Genomic DNA, 18,737 nt, shown 5'->3' with positions numbered 1-18,737 from the left:
AACTTATCAGTGATAAGTCATATCTGTTGAAAAAAAACTGATGGAAAAAACCCACCGGTACTGTAAATGTATTTAGTGTATATGCTTGACCCTTGTTGAGTAAAAATAAACTACTATCCTTATAATTTAGATATGTTACTTTTAGACAGTGGTAATTCATTGCTGTACTTTATTTACAGATATTTGAAAGAGATGAATTGCTTTTTGGTTGGGTTTTGGTTTTGATTGGGTTTTGGTTTTTTTTGTTTGTTTGTTTTGTTTTGAGTTGATTTTTTTTTAGAGCACAATTACAATTGTCTCCTTGTTTCTCTCCCTTTTAGCCCTGTGACTGCAGCCTTGTTGGAGCCCTGAGTTCTCAGTGTGACTTAAATACAGGCTGTTGCTTCTGCCGCCCTGAATTCTCTGGGGATAAATGCACTGAGTGCAGGTTGGGCTACTGGAATTATCCACACTGTGTTGCTTGTCAGTGCTTTCTGGCTGGGACTGATCCACAGAGCTGTGATACAGAGGGGAAGTGCTCATGCATTGATCATACTGGCCAATGCAGCTGCAAGGTAGGGCAATGAAGGTTGTAAACTGATTTTATAGCTGCTGAGAAGTGTATTCCAAAATTTATTAACCTTTGTACTTACTTATTCCAGCTGCACATGCAGACAAATCTCCTTGGTTTTCATAGTGCATTTGCTAACTGCTGTGGGAGGAGCCCAACACAAAGAAAGACTTAAGTGCTTGTCAGTTGCTTTTTCACATACAGACACTTGCCGGGATAGCATCCTCTTGAGCTTTTTTCTTAGTTCGAATTTCTTTCTGTTCTTAGAGAACTGCTGCCAGTTTATCCCCATAATACAATTCTTGTTCAGATATTGGGCAAAATAAAAGCAAACACATCAGTAATCACAGTATGCCACAGTGCTAGTTCAAAGTACATTGTCTTAGAGGGAGTCAATATTCATAATTTCATTAGTAGAATTCATTGCAGTAGTACCCCTTCTGAGTAGACTGCATCCAGTTCAGGATCACTAACGCAAAGACTTTTGGCATCACCATCCACAGCATTCTTATTTGGAATTGTTCTTGGAAGAGCAGCACACTTAGATGGTTTGAAAATTGACTGGATTGATGGCTTAAAGGGCAATAATTGGTGGTTTGACATGCATTTGGTAGCCAGCAAGCACAGTACCCCCGAGCCAATACCTTCATCAGCACCACAGATGACAGAATTCATGATTAGCACATTTGAGAATATTGCTGATTTGAAAGAGGTAGAAGGTTGACATGCTGAAGAGTAGAATTATATTCTAGATGATAATTGAAAAGCTTGATGACTGGGAAAATGGAAAGATCATGAATTGGAGAGCAATGACCTCAAGAATCAGTACAGTTTAGGAGGAAAAAGCCTGAATGGTAATTCTGCTGAAAAGCACAGTATTAACCAACCCTATACTCTCCTTGTAAGTCCTACCTACTGAGCTGGATGCATTGAGCATACCAGCCAATGCAGCTGCAAGGTATGACATCACAAAGAGCATGACCAGCAGAGGAAAGTCTTTATCTACTCCATGCTCTACTCTTTACTCAGTGTTGGTAAGACTGCACTTGGAAGTGGTGTCCAGTTTTAGGACCTGATTCAAAAGTATTGTTGAGAAATTGGAGAGGATCCAGAGAAGGGCTATAAAAAGTCTTACAGTAGATGATCTGTGAGGATGTACTGAGCTGGACTCTCTTAGCCTGAAAAAAGAGGCTAATAAGAGGAAATGCAATTGCAACCTATAGCCACTTCAAAGAGTAGTTGATGGAGTCAAGTCCTTTTTTATGTTGACAAAAGATGTAACAAGGGATGTCAGCTGCAAATGGCAGCTTGGGAATTTTGAGTTGGACATTAGAAAAAAAAAATCAGGGTTATGCAGCACTGGAAGAGATTGTCCAGAAACATTGTGAAATACCCATTCTTGGAGATTTTCAAGAACTGACTAGAAAGAGGTATGGGTAACCTGATCCAATATTAGTGATAGTCTCACTTCAAGGAGGAGGCTTTTGAAAGTGACCTCTAGAGATTTCTTCTGTGACTTTGATTCATTTTTCTTCTTTAGGTCTGTATTGACACAAAGAGCTAGTAAAATGAAAGAATTAATTTAGATTGTTGAACTGCCAGGTAATTATTTTGTTAAAAGGGCACCAGTCACTTAATTCTGAGTTTAAAGACTCAGTGGAAGAGATGTAGAACAAAATAAGTTGGAAGTGACCTATTGAGGTCACCTGGTCCAGTGCCTGTTTTGAAAGACGTTACTGAGGCAGTAATTCCAAGGATGGAGAGGGATTTCACAACCTCTGTGCAAACTGCTTGACCACCCTCCCATTTTTCTGGTATATTTGAACAGAACATATCCATTATGTTCTATTTCACAAATACTGATTCATTTGATGGTGAAACCATAACAAAATTGAAGTGAGTTGATCACATGGACTGTCTCAGTAAAACTCAACGCTATTTGCCCTGTGTCAGCCTCTGAAATGGAGAAATTGAAGTATCTGAATTCTGTCAGCCTCTCAGGATACATGATAAACTCCAGCCCCTCTAACCATCTTGTTGCCCCATTTCTGGATTAGGTCCAGTATGTCACAGAATCACAAAATGTGTCAGATTGGAAGGGACCAGTGGAGGTCATCTAGTCCAACCTCCCTGCTCTAGCAGGGTCCGCTAGAGCATGTTACTCAGGATTGTGTCCAGATGGCTTTTGAATATCTCCAGAGGAGACTCTACAACTTCTCTGGTTCATCGTCTGTCTTGTAGCTCCTGTAACCACCAAGTAGAAAGAAGGGAGGTTGATGGTATTTTTAAATGGAAGTGTTTCTTTGTTGATTCTTTTAAGGCTAGTATAGTTGCTTCTATGTTTCTGTGAGTGCAAATGAACAGTATATATTTAGCTGATGATTAATGATAAGGAACTGAAATTGACATGAAACAAAATTCGAAACAAGTAAAAATCACCTTTTATGACAGAAAACGGACAAATAATACTGACTGAAGTCAGCGTTTTTTCCTCGGAGTTTATGTCTACGGTTAAATTTAAATCTAGCATTGGTTAACATTTTGTATAACTTTTTTGAGGGAGTTATATATTGAAGAAACTAGACTTTTAGAAAATGGTAATCATTCCCATTTTAATCTGCTGTTACGGCTGCAGAAATGAGCTTTCAAAGGCTCAGGAGCCTCATTGTCAGCCCTGATAAAAAGCAGCAAAGTTTAAGCTAAATACAGTCTAGGCACATTTGTTGATAGAGTTACATGTGGAAATGAGGGTTAAAAATGGTAAATCTTGAGGGATAATGTTGGTTTCCTGTATAAGCTTTGGAAAGTTTAATTTGTTTTTTAGATTGTCTTCTTCACATTACTCTCAAGAGAAAAAAAAAAGGTGTGTGTGGGGGAAAAGCCAACCAGTACTTTCATATTGGTGATTTTTTTTTTCTTTTTGAATACCTTGGTCTTGGTATGAAAATGGTTTTAAAAGGCTCTGCATAAATTATTGTGTATCTCCCCTATCTAGAATAACTTTTTATTTGGACTAATTGAAAAATGAAAATGAAAGCATTGACATTACAACAGTGAAAAATTTCAGCCTTGTTAATACTGTTCAATGATGTGGAAAACAATCATGAAGAGGGGAAAGCTTTTCTCTACAGAATTTCCATTAAAATACATTTCTCAGCGAGAACATTCAGTGCTGTACCTTAAATATCTGAACATGTCAATGGTAATTCCTATTAAGAAGGCTTGATTAACACAGGCAATTTCAGAACAACTTATTTTTCTTATCTTATCAATCAGTTATTGAGCATGTCATGCCCAAAGTGCCATTTAATTTTTCTGTGGTTACAAATGTCAGTGTGAAGCCAGCATCCATTGCTCAGAGCTACTCAGTGGATACAAATACAAATGCCTTAATTACATTAATTACATATGTTTACATACACACGTGATAAGAAACTGGAAAGTTCCTTGAATATTTCCTAACCCTTATTATTATTATTTCCTTCTGCACTCTGTTATTGTCATCACTGCCTGATTTTCTACTGCTACCTTAAAATAAAATTTGCTTTTTTTTTTCCCCCTTTTTTTTCCCCCTTTTTTAAACATTCTCTCTCTTCCAGGTTAGTGTGGAAGGTGTCCACTGTGACAGGTGCAAGTCTGGTACATTTGGTCTCTCTGCCAGAAACCCACTCGGCTGCAGCAGTTGCTATTGCTTTGGCCTGACTACACGGTGCAGTGAAGCAAGGGGGCTGATCCGTATGTGGGTGAGTGGGAAACTGCTGAGCCATGTAATGCGATAATGTTGTTTCCTGCTGGCATCTTTTAGTCAGGCACTGAGAGGTAGCTAGAAAATGGCCAAACATTTAAGCAATCATTTTCTTCTTTATACTTTGAGAAGTGGTGAGAGCAGTATGTTCCATTAGACAATCAGGGTCAAGACATTAAAAGTAAATAAGTAGATGATAAAATGAGTGATAAAATAGCTGATGTCAAGCCAAAGTAAAGCTATTAAGCCCCAAGAAAGGGCAAGCTAGTCGTGTGGAGAAATTATGCAGTACAATGCATTGCAACATAATCCCTGGTACATGATAAACAGTTTACCCAGGTGTATTCAAGGGTCACAGATGCTTGTTGTCCAGCATAAATTTCTGATAGTTCAATTAATCTGTTTATTTTCATTGTTGGTTTTGCTGTTTTGATGTTGTTGGGTTTTGTTTTGTTGGTTTTTTGTTATTTCTTTAAATTTTTAAAAAAAAGCTTATTGAAGCTGTATTTAAATTCAAGAATGGAAGGGTCTAATTCATCAAAGCAAACAAAGAGCTCTCCACTTGTTTGTGGAAGAGGGCCTTGAGGCCTATGCGGCACTGACAAATAAGGCAGACTGGATGTCTCCATTTATCTGTACAACAAGCACAAAACACACGTTGAGACTGCTGCTGTCTTGTCACTGCTGTGCCAGCTCCTCAGTTACATTCTGGAGGAGTGATTTCTAATGGAAAAAGATTAGTTCTGTCCCCATGTATGGTCAGTCATATCTCTGCTCGAAAGCATGTTGGCCATAGAAGGAATGTCTACCTAATGCAAATCAAGCAAAGCCCCAGACTTGTCAAGTACAAGCATCAGTTGGATAAGGAAACTTTAGGCTGAAATCAAGGTAATGTTTCTTGCTTAATGTAATATGAATACAGCTTATTCTCCCCTTCATTATTCAATCCAGTAGCACCTCTTTGGTTTCCCAGTGGATGAAGTGATTTATTATGATCTGACCCAGTTCTCATTATTTCTGTTTTGCCCCTCATATGCTGCTAGACTGGAGAGGGAAGCCTGCAGAAGACTGGCAAGTTATAAAATTTAATCAAGTTCCATGACAGCAGCAGTTCTGGATAATTGTGCTTTGACCTTTGTGGCAGCACAAACCATAAACAGTTTAAACCTCCTGATTATTTTGTTTCTCTTGATTAACCTCCTTTCATATTTGTGCTCATATCTAAAGGAGAGTATGATTATATGTCATCTAGTTTTTGGTGTTCTGTGTTCTGCCAACTGATAGTGGCTATTTCAGATACTTTCAGGTGCTTCAAATGGCATTACAATTGTTTTAAACAAGCAAATCCTCTCTTATATGACAATAAGGCATGGCTAATCTGAAATTCAAATGTGTTAACCCCTTTCTTGATGTCTAAAGTATTAAACAGTAAAATACAGTTATTCCAGGAGCTCAGTAAATCTCACTTAGGGCTAGCAATATTAGGAATGCTTCCATGTCTGATCAGTCCATAGATGCTGCAGCAAATGGAAATACCAGGATACTGGAAGTATAGTACAGGACTTAGCTGATTCCTCATTACCTGGCTCCTGTCTCATGACCAGCCTGTTGATGGGATGACTGTTAGAGATATGACTCTGCATTTGTTTTCTTTGTTTTCCTCACTCTTTGGGAGAAGCAATTTTGATACCAGCCTTTTGTGTCTGTTCACATACTCCCTGTGATACTTCCATTGGCACAGAATTACTAAGACTCTTATTACGGTTTTTGATCAGAATAATGATTTCAATAAAATGCTATTGAGACTCTGTCAACAAGTCTAAGAAAATTATAAACATATAAGTGACATTAATTTTTCATTAAATCTGAATTTAGAATTACAGAAACCCTCACTGAGCCCTCGCTCTTTGCATATTGCCTGGAAAATGTTTAGCTTTGAATATTGCATAGAACTGTCAAGGGATCAGGCACTGTGTTCCACAGCCCCAGTGATGTATGATGAGTGGTGGTGAGAACTGTGCTTCTTTGTAAGGTACGTTCTCACAATCTGAAGAGAAGAGGCTGGAGACTGAAATAGGACTATGAAAATCACTGATAAAATTCATGGAATCACTTGCTGATTGAACTATTTTAACCAGTGCTACTACATTTTTTGTTAACATGAGGACAAGGTGCAAAAGGCTCAAGAGGAAAGTCATTATTAGCACTGTTCATACCTGAAGGAGTAGCAAGACTGCTTTGTGACAAATTGCTCATGATGTGAAATGAAATTACCTAGAAATAATTTTTTAAAGAGGTAGAATTTAAAGACTAACAATTCATGTGGGAAAATAGAGTTAATTTTCTTCTCAATTTTTTTTATTATGCATAGGTGACCTTGAAGCCAGAGCAAATGATTCTGCCACTGGTGGATGAAAAGCTTCAGCGCAGCACTCTTTCAGGGATTGCATTCCAGCCTCCTGAAATAGTAGCAAATATGGAACAGGTGATGCAGGATCTTCGGTCAGAACCTGTTTACTGGAGACTTCCAGAGCAGTTTGAGGGACGAAAGGTAAACCTAAAATTCCACAGAATACTCACATCGATTTCTTTTTTTTTAGTCTTATATTTCTATTTTACAGTGCCTTTTTTCCCTTCCAATGAGCATATCATCACACAGTGAAAGGTACTTCAAAAGAAAATAAATGCTATTCCATTATTAAAAATTATTTGCTCTGTTATCATGGAAATTCATAAAGTAACATGAATAATATTTAGCATAGATATTTACGGATATTAATATGTAATATTTTTCCACAGGATAGATTTTCTCATAAAAATGTTATTTGAAAAAATAAGCTGCATAAAATTTAATATACTTCTCTTGTAATTTTTTGTTTATCTCAATTTTAAACCAAAATGTCTGACCTTTGTAAGTTACATAGGAGAAAATGATTGAAATAACCCTCCTTTTGGATGTTGTTATGCACTTCTGTGATGATTTATTTTGCATTTTTTGTATTTCTTGGTTTGGCTTGGGAAGGTTTAGATGTTTTTTTCCTTAAACACAAGTTTTGGGGAACACCAAAACACATGTAAAGAAATAGATTACATATTATTTTTAGTGTAGTACAATAACAAATTGTTGATGGGTGTTTTTGAACACAGCCTTTTCCCCGGATATCTCCACAAGCATGTATTGCTATTTTTTACCATGTATGCATTCATCAGGCTGCACATGGGTGTAGAGTGCATCTAGCTCCTTCCCAAGAATTTATTTCTATATAACTGAAAATTAAGATTTCTTTTTGTGCATTCTTAGCTGACTGCTTATGGAGGGAAACTGAAATATGCCATCTACTTTGAAGCACGAGAAGAGACAGGTTTTACTACTTACTATCCACAAGTCATCATAAGAGGTGGGCCTCCTACTAATACAAGAATTATTGTCCGGCACATGGCTGCTCCTCTGATTGGGCAGCTAACAAGGCATGAGATAGAGATGACAGAGGTAAATCACATTGCCTTCTGCTTTTTTTACTCCAAAGCTTAAGCACCCTGTTCTTTTGAATAATGTTAATAACCTGGTTTTGCATTTGTGTCTTTCAGCATGAATGGGAATATTATGGTGATGACCAAAGAGTCAGAAATCCTGTGCCCTGGGAATATTATCATGATGACTCAGGTATCAACAGGACAATGTCTCAGACAGATTTTACCTGGAAGCCTTATGGAGATGACTCAAGACCAAGTAGAGCTGTATCCCGGGAGGACTTCATGAATGTGTTGTATGATGTTCATTACATTCTTATTAAGGCAACTCATGGCAATATCATGAGGCAGAGCAGGTAACTATTTCATGCAGTGGTCTGAAATAGTGCAGTAGTCACAGACAACCTTGTAGACCTCCCAGCTATTCCCAACAGAATTTGTATTCATAACATCAGCTATAAGCCATTGCTGAGAAGAAGGAACAGAAGGAGTTAGCATTCAGCATAGCAGAAGACACAGGAGAGGGAAGTTTAATTCAACAGAAAATTTAAATCACAATAGGCAATCTCTATTTTCAGGTTCCTACAGCAGAAAACACATGTAGCACACACATTCTGAAACAAATTCAGGGTATTTTTTGAATAAATGTCTATTTTATGAAAATATGATGCTGTAATTAAATAAAAGTGTTAGTATACAAAAAATTTTTCTCCTGCAAGTGGGAAATAGAATATGTTTGGGTCGAATATACTCAACGTCTTCTATTCAGTCTATTAGTTATTTATATGAGGAAATAAAAGAGATGACTGGAGCAGTACAAAAATCTGCTGCAATCTAAAGGTCAGCTATAAGATTGTACACTGAAAGTAGCGGTCAATTGAACAAACAAGGAACAACTCCTTAGTTGCCTATTCTTCGAAGAGGAGTCTGCTGTTTACAACAGATCACCAGGTGAACATGATTCAGTAACGATATTTTTGTTAAGAAATCCTAATACTCTATCTCCATGCATAAACAAATATGGCCTGCAAAATGAAATTAAAAAACAACCTCTTTTACTTCCTCCAACACTAATAAAGCGTAAGCATCAAGTTCCGGTTAATGGAATTCAAGAAAAAAGTTATTAAAGTGTTCACAGGATATCAGTGAACATCATCACAGGTTAAAAAACATGTCCTGTGAGAAAAGATGTAAAGAACCAGATATGTTTAGAAACTAGAAATTGCCTTAAGATGCTTAAAGAGAAGAATGTATTCTTTGTTGCCATTGCGGGGAAGTAAAAAACAAAAATGAACTTAAACTTCAGCAGGAAAGATTCACATTAGACATGAAAGAAAAACTTGTCGGGGTAAAGACATTGTAGAACAGATTATACAGACTATTGCAAAAAGGTTTTAATAATGAATTCACAATATCCTTTGCAAGCAAAATTTATTAGCAAGGACATGGGAGTGATCAGAGATAAACTCCAAAAGTCTCCAGAGGTCCTTTTTATGATTCTGTCATAAAAGTGATAGACTAAAATTACTTCCAGATTTTTAGATTACAAATACATCTGTAAGAGCCTTACCTTTGGAGTTTAAGGGTGAATAGTAGGGGAAGATACATGTACAACTTTGCAGTATCTTGTGACAGAAAACATAGTCATTGTTTCTGCTATTATCTCTATTTAAAGTATGTATTTTGCTGAAAAGTATTCATGCAGCTTGTGCTGGCTAGATGCTAAATATTAACACATGCCATAAATATTTTACATTGGTTTCATTTATTTTTGGCACAATCCATGTAGGATATTGTATTACAAGCACAGGCGGGTTCCTGTGAAAAGAGTTATGAAGGTAACTCCACTGCAACTGGAAAATTTGAGAAGCATATTCATGTTTTATGTCTGTTTTTCCCTTTCCTTACCTTTACGCTGTACATATCCTAGTTCAGCTGTGGAAGCAAAAATTGAATACTATCTCAGCTCGAGCATCAAGGAAATTTATGAAAGCAAAGCTCCTGGTTTTGTTCTGGGATATGTGTGACTTGTGACTGAACTAGACCTGCATTGTAATACACCACTGTTTTATCAGGGCCACAGAGTAAGGAGGCATATATCAGAACAGGGGAGGACTTTTCAGTTTCAGGGCAGGTTTGCAAAGTGTCACTTAAAGAACCAGAATATATTTTTATAGCATGACAGGTAAGAATGTGACATTTTATGACAGCAGGAGTTAGCAAAGAGTTCATCTGGTCTTTCTGGTAACTCTCCTTCTGAAGGCATAACTTTGCATATAATACCATATTTGATTTTGAAGGCGGTTATGTTACAATAGATTTTTATGGCCTAGTTACAAAGCATTTACCACATGGCATCTGAGACTTTAGGTAGAATATAGGAGGAATTATTATTTTTTCAAGTTAGCTGTATGAATGATTTCAGTGAAAGTTTTAGAAAAGACTAAAAATAAATCCCCTAGAATGTTTTTAAAGGTTAGTGGAATATTATCTTGCATAACAGTTGAAGGCTTTTATTAAAAATAAGCTGAGACCCTCTAAAGGACAATATTTATGCTCAAATTTAAATATATGTTTGAATTAAGTGACTTATAACATTTGTTTAAATAGAGTATGTTGTGCTTTCCAAATAGGGAAACTTGTAGTAAACTAGTAAAGCTTCTCTTTCTACCTGACTGCATAGTAGGAAAGGATAAAGCAAAAGGGACTGTGGATGGGAGGAGGAAAATATATATATTGAGTGGTTTTATATTTTTTTTAGGTTTTCAATAGTGCTTTAATTTCAATTGCAAAGTTTAAAAACTGCAGGTAAGTGATAAATACCAGGAAAAACATTTTAAAATAAGAAGTCAAAGTAGCAGCAGCAACAGGAAACATAAAAATAGCTTAGTTCTAGTGTTAGCACTGTATTAGCTATAGAGTTTAGCAGCAATGCTAATGTTACAGCTTCAAAGCTGCAGCATTGGTAGTGATTTAGAGGTTTCTGCTCAGAATCCAAACCCAAACATTTTTCTCCAATATCGTTCATTTTGTTGCCCTCATTTTCACATTCACCACTCTAAATGGAAACATTGCTTTTATTAGATTTTGGTTTGCAGCTGGGCTGTGATAATAAATTCATTTGTATTGGAAGTATGCTTTCAATTTGACTGGGAATTATTTCAATATTTCTGACAGTGATCAGGTAACAGTTGTTTGACTGCTGCCTAATAGACAGGCAGTTACCAAAAATCAGCCAAGCCAGACCTTCCTTAAGTAACATTTTCACACAAACAACAGGTTGGTTTATGGTCCTAGAATGTATTGTTATGTAAATACAGCTTTTTGACAGTAAACAGTTTCTCAACCTTGCCTCAGCCTTGATGGGGGAGCAGATTTCATTTTTTCCCCCCATTAAATGTACAGAGATTTCAATGTAAGCTTACACTGACATATCAGATCTGAATGGTTTTGCCCTCTTTATTTTCAGTCTTCTGGTTTGACCTGGCTTTGTTTTCTCGGGGGGGTTTTTTGTACAATTTCCCTGCTCCACTGAACCCCTTTCTTTAGGTAATAACAAGAGAGCACAGGGTTTAAGATACTAGATTGATTTGGGATTTTTATTTTGACACAAGGTATCAAGAAGTATGGGTCTGGTCATGTAAGATCAATCAGAAAACTCTGATCTAGTTCAATGGTGGGCATTTGCTTTTCCGATATTCATCCTGACATTGGTGCCTATATGCCAATGAGCAGAAGACTGTCACTGAGTCACTCAGTAATCAAGGTTTGGGAGTAGATGAACAGACTGTAAGCATAAGAAGGAGATGAGCAGTTCTGTGAGCTCCTCTCCATTAGCCCTGTGCTCAGACACTTAATGAATAGACTCTAGCTGCATTATTGACATTTATTCAGCTAGTTAGTCAGATGATCTTTGACATTTTATCTTATGTTGGCAGTATATTTGAAGCTTTAAAATTTACACTGTTCTGCCCTTTTCATTTCTCAGAAGCAATTGGTGTTCCAGATCATAGCATTCATTTAAACAAACTAACAAACCCCCAAAATAAAGAAGTAAACTGAAAGTACAGCATTGGGGTGGATTAGGATTAAGTGTATTTCATTAGATGTTATATTAGTTACCTTTGTCTGTGATGTACTGAAGCCTATTTTTCAGGACAGCATTCATGCTGGAAAGACGAGGAGTGGTTGGGAGGCAAGGATATTATTATTTATACAATCAAACAAATGCTTAGAAAGTTAAAATGTTAGAAACATATCCCTTTCTGATACTAGAAGATGTTTCTGTAGTAGGATTTCATGTTTGCTTTGAATTGTTTTTTATAGGTCTAAATAATCCTAAAGAAAAAAAAAAGGATATCTGCCTACAGATCTTAAAATTCCTGCTAAAAAGGCAAATGTCCAATATCTTTGAAGTCTGTTTTACAGCTTGTTAGGTTACTTTAGTTGCTGAGGATAGATGTTATTTTATTTTTTTAAATAGTTGCCTCATTACAAGCTCATTTAGTGAACAATTTTATTGCTGTACCCCTGAGAGTCATGAATGGGAACTGTATTTAGTATGTGACTTCAGTTTCTTAATGAGTCCCTCCAAATGAAGAATCAGATATGAACTTTTGTTAGTAGTTTGCCTGAAAAGAGATTAAAAAAAAGAAATAGAATCAAGCTGGAGAGCTAGTTAGTTATACTATTGCCTAAAGACGGAAAATGAGACCAGAGGTTGTGTTAACTTTGTAGTTTCCTTAGCAGATGCAAAAACCAGTGTTGTCTCCTGTAGATCAAGAACCCTACAAACAGCCAAATAAGACTGTTTTCTCCCATGCTAGCTATGAACTAGCTATATTTGAGTTAGTGCTTGACTAATCTCATTAGAGATATTTACTCCTCTTTTTCAGGATTTCTGAGATCACGCTGGAAGTTGCTGAAGGCGGCACTGTGTCTGGGATGACTCCTCAGGCTTACCTGATAGAGAAATGTGACTGCCCATTGGGTTATTCTGGTTTGTCTTGTGAGGTACGGTACTAACCTAACTCCCAGTAAAAGTCTGTACCTTTGCTGGTCCATTCATTGGTAACATGTGAAAAGTAATTAGAGTGTGAGTTCATTTAACTGGCAACAACTCTCTCTTAACGTAATTACTTACTTAATCTCTCCGGTATTTCTCTCACAAGGAATTTAGGCACTTTTTTTTTTTTTTGCTGTAGGCAAATATGCTACTGAAACCATGGTGATGACTCAAATACATAGTACAAAGGAAAGTGAGTTTTAGTAGGACAGCATCTCTGAGGCTGAATTGTGTGACTGGCAGATCAAGGCTGACAGATCAAGCTTTTTTGAACAGATAAGGGTATAATACTATTGCAATAGTAAATTTCTAACTCATTGAATGCTGGGAGAAAATGCTGTTCAACTCGGTGAGCTCAGTGTGCCTTATACATGCACCATATTTATTTTTTTACTTACGTAAATGTTTTCATGCGGACAATAACATATTACAAAAGTACCCAAGTTTTATAGAAAATCAGCTGACTTACATTTTTGCAAACTGTATTTTATGATAGATACCAGAGAAAGTGTTTAAGATGTTCTGCATTGGCTGCAGAATAGAAGTTAATATTTTTGACTGTCCGTCTCTGGAGGATGAGACTTCCGGTTTTTCTGTGTGCAAAACACCATGTTTTCATTTTTAAGCAGCACTAGCAATTCCAAATGTATTGGTTGCAATTGCTAGGTAGAGGTAGCAGGAGCAACACCTTGAGTATTCTGCAAACACCATAGACACCCTGACTAAGTGGGGATCTTGTAAATATTCCCCCAAACTAGCAATGGGAGAAAAATTGAAGTAAATAAATCAAGGGAAAGATGCCTTGTTATCTGTAAGAACTCTGCTCCCTTCAGATATTATACACAATTGTGTTATGCAGCAAACGAGTCAACAGGAACTGTGAGTTCATAGGAAATGTGTGGAAGGAAGCAAGTGAAGTATTTTTCTTTGCACACTGTTTCGGTAAGAGCATACACCTGAATTTGTGTAAATGCATGAGAAATTAATCGGCTCCAACATTTATAACTACAGATTTTTTTTTTTAATTACTGTAGCAAATTGAATTTTTGAAGAAAAATATATGATAATGTAATTAGAACTTTATTTTAATTCACACCCACCAGGGGCTGCAATAAATGTCTCAATTGCAACCTTCATACTTCATGCTTAATTTAGTGATCTTCACATGCTCATAACTTAGTTTATTTTTAGTGTGCTCAGTGAAGGTTATGGTGTGTTCTCTGAAGGTTTATTTCATTTTAGCAGGAAAAAAAAGCATCTGATACCCTGGCATTTTTTAAGCAAATGCTAACAGGGTATATGCTCTATCTGTATAATTGCATTTTGAAGACTATGTGCATAGCAGTTTTTATTAGAAGTGACATTTATATCTACCCCCCCCTTTTTTTTTTTCTTTAATCTGGTTGTATGCTGAAAAAGCAGAGGTAAGAGTTTCCCTTATGGCTACTTCTGAAAAACTTCCGAACTAGTAATTAAAAATGTAGTCTACTTTGTCTTTTGTCTGTGTCTCATTTCATCTGAGAAATGCTTTGATCAAAATAGTGAGAAGAGTGTTTAATGACATCAGAAAAAAAAAACAGATATTAGTTTTGTTTGAGGATGTACCATATATTTATACCTTGATTTTAAAGTCACTCAGAACTTGTAAAGCTATGTTTTGTACCATGTTTGGAGAAGGACTCTGGTGGAGATAGAGAGGGAGAAAAAAAACCTGGAATTTGTAGTAAGAAACAGAATTACTTTCATTTGAGATTATTTATCTAAATTAGAATACTTCACAAACCATGAAAAAGCAGATAGACTGTTTCCATGCTTCAGGGAACTTAATGTAGTCTAAGTCAAAATAAAAGGGGAAAAGCAGAAGTGAGTTAGATTTCTTTCTTTGTGATTCTAAAGAAAATAATTGTGTTTATGCTTTTTCCATAACTTAGGCACCTGGAGGTTTTGGCAATAATTATAAAACTGTCAGAGTGGTGGTGTGTGAATAAATCTAGCGTGTCAGCTAGTGCTTCTCTGAAGGATCCTGCTTTTTGTCACAAAATGTTACTTACTTCAGATTCTCCTTTGTTTTATTTTGCATCCATTTTATTGCTGTGTGAAAAGTGTACTATTCCCATTCTCTCCAAAAAGCAGAAATTGTGGTCGACAGTAGGAATTTACCTCATCAGACAGCCTTCACAGGCTCCTGGCACCAATAGGTGGTGGGATTTATACATGGGACAAGTGACTTCTCTGTAGGCTCTTACTCCAACGGTCTCAGCTGTCAAAATGTTCCTGTTTGTGTTTTTATGCAGCCATAGCTGTATGCTTTCTGAAAGCTATGTGGAGACTTTCATAGAATTGAGTAATAAGCCTGAAATAAAGATCAAGTGTTTGATTTTGCATGTGTCAGCTTTGCTAGTAATTTTGGGGTTGTTCTCAGAATTTTATTGCCAAGCTGTGGTAGAGGAGAGAGTGATTGATAAACTTGGTTTGGGGCTGATAGTCTCAAGACATGGAAAACCCTTAATATTTTGAATTCTGTACTTTTATGGTCTTTAAATTATATAGCTATAAATAATGCAGCCATGCAGCCATATTCTTGTTTATTATCATTTCGCTTTTGCTTGTTATCCATCAGGTAGTCTGTAGGCAGATACTAGCTTGTCAAACTTGAAAAACTTAGCAAGGATGAAGGAAACAGAATCATCATGCTTACTCTCCACAATCCGTGCAAAAAAATTATTTTGAAAACAAACCTTTTTCTGAAGAAATGAAGGTAGTGCACTGTGAGAACAGAAAGGTGTTGTGCATCTGAATGAAAGATCTCTCAAGCTGTAGGGTAAAAGCCTGGTGCCAGTGGAGTGCTCCCGGGATTTTTCAGCCCTGTGTCCAATTAGGGCTGGCTCTTGTTATCTGTAAAGTACTGTATATTGTTTGTAACACAGCTGGAAACCTGTCAGGTTCTTTTCACAGCTTGTAAAAACTGGTGATTGGAAAGATGAGCTTGCAATGCTCCCCTACCCAGTCCACTCTGTAATGATCTGTTTTCTTCTGCATCTTTTTTTATTGCAGTCGTGCTCTCCAGGATTTTACAGGCTTCCATCTCCAGCTGTGGGAAGGACATCTGCTCAGTCCTTGGGCACCTGTGTTGTATGTCAGTGTAATGGACACAGTACTATGTGTGACTCTGAAACATCAATTTGTCAGGTATTATGCTTCTGAACTTAAGCACCAGGTTAATCGTAATGTAAAATTCATAAGTTGTATAACTGGTCTAAAAAGACAGAGGACGATATTTTAATCTAATTTTACTTAAATAGCTTAAGTGACAAAGTTCAGGGAGGTTTATAAAAGCAAACTTTTAAAGTTTTCCACTCTGATTTTCTAAATTTCAGACTAAGCAGTGCCTTTTCCCCCCTGAATTACTATTTGTGTAAAAAGAAAAACTAGCCACCTGCAAACTGAAGAAGCAATGTATCATGTGACGTACAATAAGCACAACGCTGCTCTTACAGGCAGTAATACATGTGACCTGATCCAATAAGATTGAATTTTAATTATTTCTCCTTCTTCAATGGGTGGAACAAAGGAATGAAGAAAGGATGAATGGGATAAGAAATTCTGTAGCATACATCTGGCTAGCTGAAGACCTCTATTCTTTCTTCTTTTAAGCCCACATATTACTCAGCAGGCATTTGATAGATGCTTAAAGCAAGCATTCCCACTGAGAATCATATCAGGGAGAGACAAATTATATATTGAAGTAAGTTTGAATCCCTGAGGCTGGGAACAAAATTTTGTCTGCTTTCTTGTAGTTATCAAATACAGCTTTCATTCTGTCTCCTTCCTCTGCAGAATTGTCAGCATAATACTGCTGGTCACCACTGTGAGAGATGTGCACCAGGATTTTATGGCGTTGTCCAAGGCTCTCCGGATGACTGCCAGCCTTGTGCCTGTCCCCTATCCATTTCTAGTAACAAGTGAGTAACCAAACTTAAGATGCAGAATTTCCTTTCCAGCAAGCCAAAGCTTTGTTCTGGGCTCACTGTGTCCTTTTTTTCAGATGGGTACAGGACAATTTCATCATGGAAGCTATACTAAAAATTTCTTATCTACTTTTGCTAATTGATCTCCTTTTAAAAGTGGGAAATTGCTCCCTTGCTAATTTGTGATGAATAAATTAATAAGTGCTAGAAAATGCAATACTCAAGATAATGAATGTGTGTTATAAAGGTATTCTCATAAATGAAGCTAGAGCAGAATTCAAGTACAATATAGCCACAAAGGAGCTGCAAAAAGTCTTATGCTCATGTTTTATGTTGCTATAAATGTGTTACAGTGCCTTTCTTACTCCACTATGGAATTTATTGATTCCTTATTTAATGTTACACAAGTTTTAGGCAATTTATGAAAGATAGAATAATTTAAAAGCAATATAGTTATTGCAGCATAAATTTTATTGGTTGCTTTATGCTAATGAGCCTTTCCGTGGTTCTTCTGCATGTGTTCCCAACAGATGATATTTTAGCACTTGAGATTTGTTTGTTGTTTTGTTGAGAAGCTCTTAATGATATTTGGCATCCTACTATAATACTGTTCTGAAAAGGTTTGTGTTTCATGATTGTTCTTTTGAAAAGCTGGAAGTGTTCTGTAAAACCATTTTTCTGTGCTTTGTCTGGCCTTTGGGATGCTTTAGTGAGTATTTCAGTAGTATAGCTGAGATTTTGGGTTTTTTTTATTTGTTACTTCTTCATTTTATCATTTTGGATTGGTCTCAGGTTTATTTTGCAGGAGGGAAATCCTTTCTCATACATTACTAGCTAAAGACATCATGATCATTCATCCACAGAAAGAGTTTTTAAGAATACTTTAAAATCTCAGGTATTTAAAGAAATAACCTTTATCTCAGAAAGTTATAATGCAGTCTTAAATGCAAGTTTTTCCTGAGTTGTACCCCATTTCATGAGTGTCTGGTGTTACAACTTGATTGAGTGTTCTACCTATTACTGTGAAAAAGGACATTCAAGTTGCAAAGAACAAGATCAACCAAGCTTTTCAGCTTTGTAAATCAGCAAATAGACCGGAAAAAACTTTTTCTGTTACTAACTTGCAATATGAAGCGCTGCAAATATTCCATCCTATTTTTTTTCTGGGGTTTAGGAATCTTTTGTTGCCCAGAAAAACATGTGTCAGTACAGAAAATGAGGAGGGCTCTTCATATGAGTGGTTATGGCACCCTGCTACAAGAATTTAGACATATTCTCCATACTGTGCTCTAGAGATCATTTCAGTATCTTATCTAAAAGCTAACATAAAACACAGGAAGTTGGTGTTGCTGAAGTGCTCTATAGGTGAAAAATGTGTGGACCCTGGGTAGTGCGTGTGTCACAGAATCATAGGATGGTTTGGGTTGGAAGGGACCTTAAAGATCCATCTCCAACTCCCCTGCCATAGGCAGAGCCTCCTTCCATTAGACCAAGTTGCTCAAAGCCCCATCCATCCTGGCCTTGAACACTTCAAGAAATTGGGGCATCCACCATTTCTCTGGGCAGCCAGTTCATTCACCACCCTCTGAGTAAAGAATGTCCTCCTAACACCTAATCTGCATCTCCTCCCTTTTAGTTTAAAACCATTCCCCATTGTCTCATCACTATCTGCCCATGTACACTGCTGCTTTCCACGTTTTTTAATAAGCTCCCTTAAAGTGTCCTGTGGGCACGCTTAAATTGCTGAGCTGCCTGAGGAAGAGCAAGCAAAGTGCCCATACCTCATGCAGCCATATAGCCTGCATGGCTGTGGGTGTTGTCACAGCCTTTTGTGTCATGCTCATGTAGAAGTGAACTCTTTTGTTTCATAACCCTCATAGGAGATAAGAGAATAACACATAGTTTGAATTTAGAAAATACACTTAGTCATGAGATGGT

The 18,737-nt window shown here is 36.8% G+C and overlaps 1 protein-coding gene across 5 annotated transcripts in view; it reads left to right on the top strand.

Moving 5' to 3' along the window:
• Window positions 1-18,737, top strand: part of LAMA2 (laminin subunit alpha 2) — a 363,498-nt gene that overhangs the window by 246,020 nt on the left and 98,741 nt on the right. For all 5 annotated transcript variants that reach the window (XM_027691351.1, XM_027691382.1, XM_027691393.1 and 2 more), the window contains 8 exons: window positions 321-554; window positions 4,150-4,293; window positions 6,667-6,846; window positions 7,597-7,785; window positions 7,884-8,122; window positions 12,662-12,779; window positions 15,886-16,020; window positions 16,669-16,793. In XM_027691351.1, coding sequence (XP_027547152.1) covers window positions 321-554; window positions 4,150-4,293; window positions 6,667-6,846; window positions 7,597-7,785; window positions 7,884-8,122; window positions 12,662-12,779; window positions 15,886-16,020; window positions 16,669-16,793 — 1,364 coding nt within the window. The remainder of the gene's footprint in view (window positions 1-320; window positions 555-4,149; window positions 4,294-6,666; window positions 6,847-7,596; window positions 7,786-7,883; window positions 8,123-12,661; window positions 12,780-15,885; window positions 16,021-16,668; window positions 16,794-18,737) is intronic.

This window comes from Neopelma chrysocephalum, unplaced genomic scaffold (assembly GCF_003984885.1).
Source record: "Neopelma chrysocephalum unplaced genomic scaffold, ASM398488v2 Primary Assembly neopelma1_23, whole genome shotgun sequence".
Lineage (NCBI taxonomy): Eukaryota > Metazoa > Chordata > Aves > Passeriformes > Pipridae > Neopelma > Neopelma chrysocephalum.
This window is presented reverse-complemented; position numbering and strand designations above follow the sequence as displayed.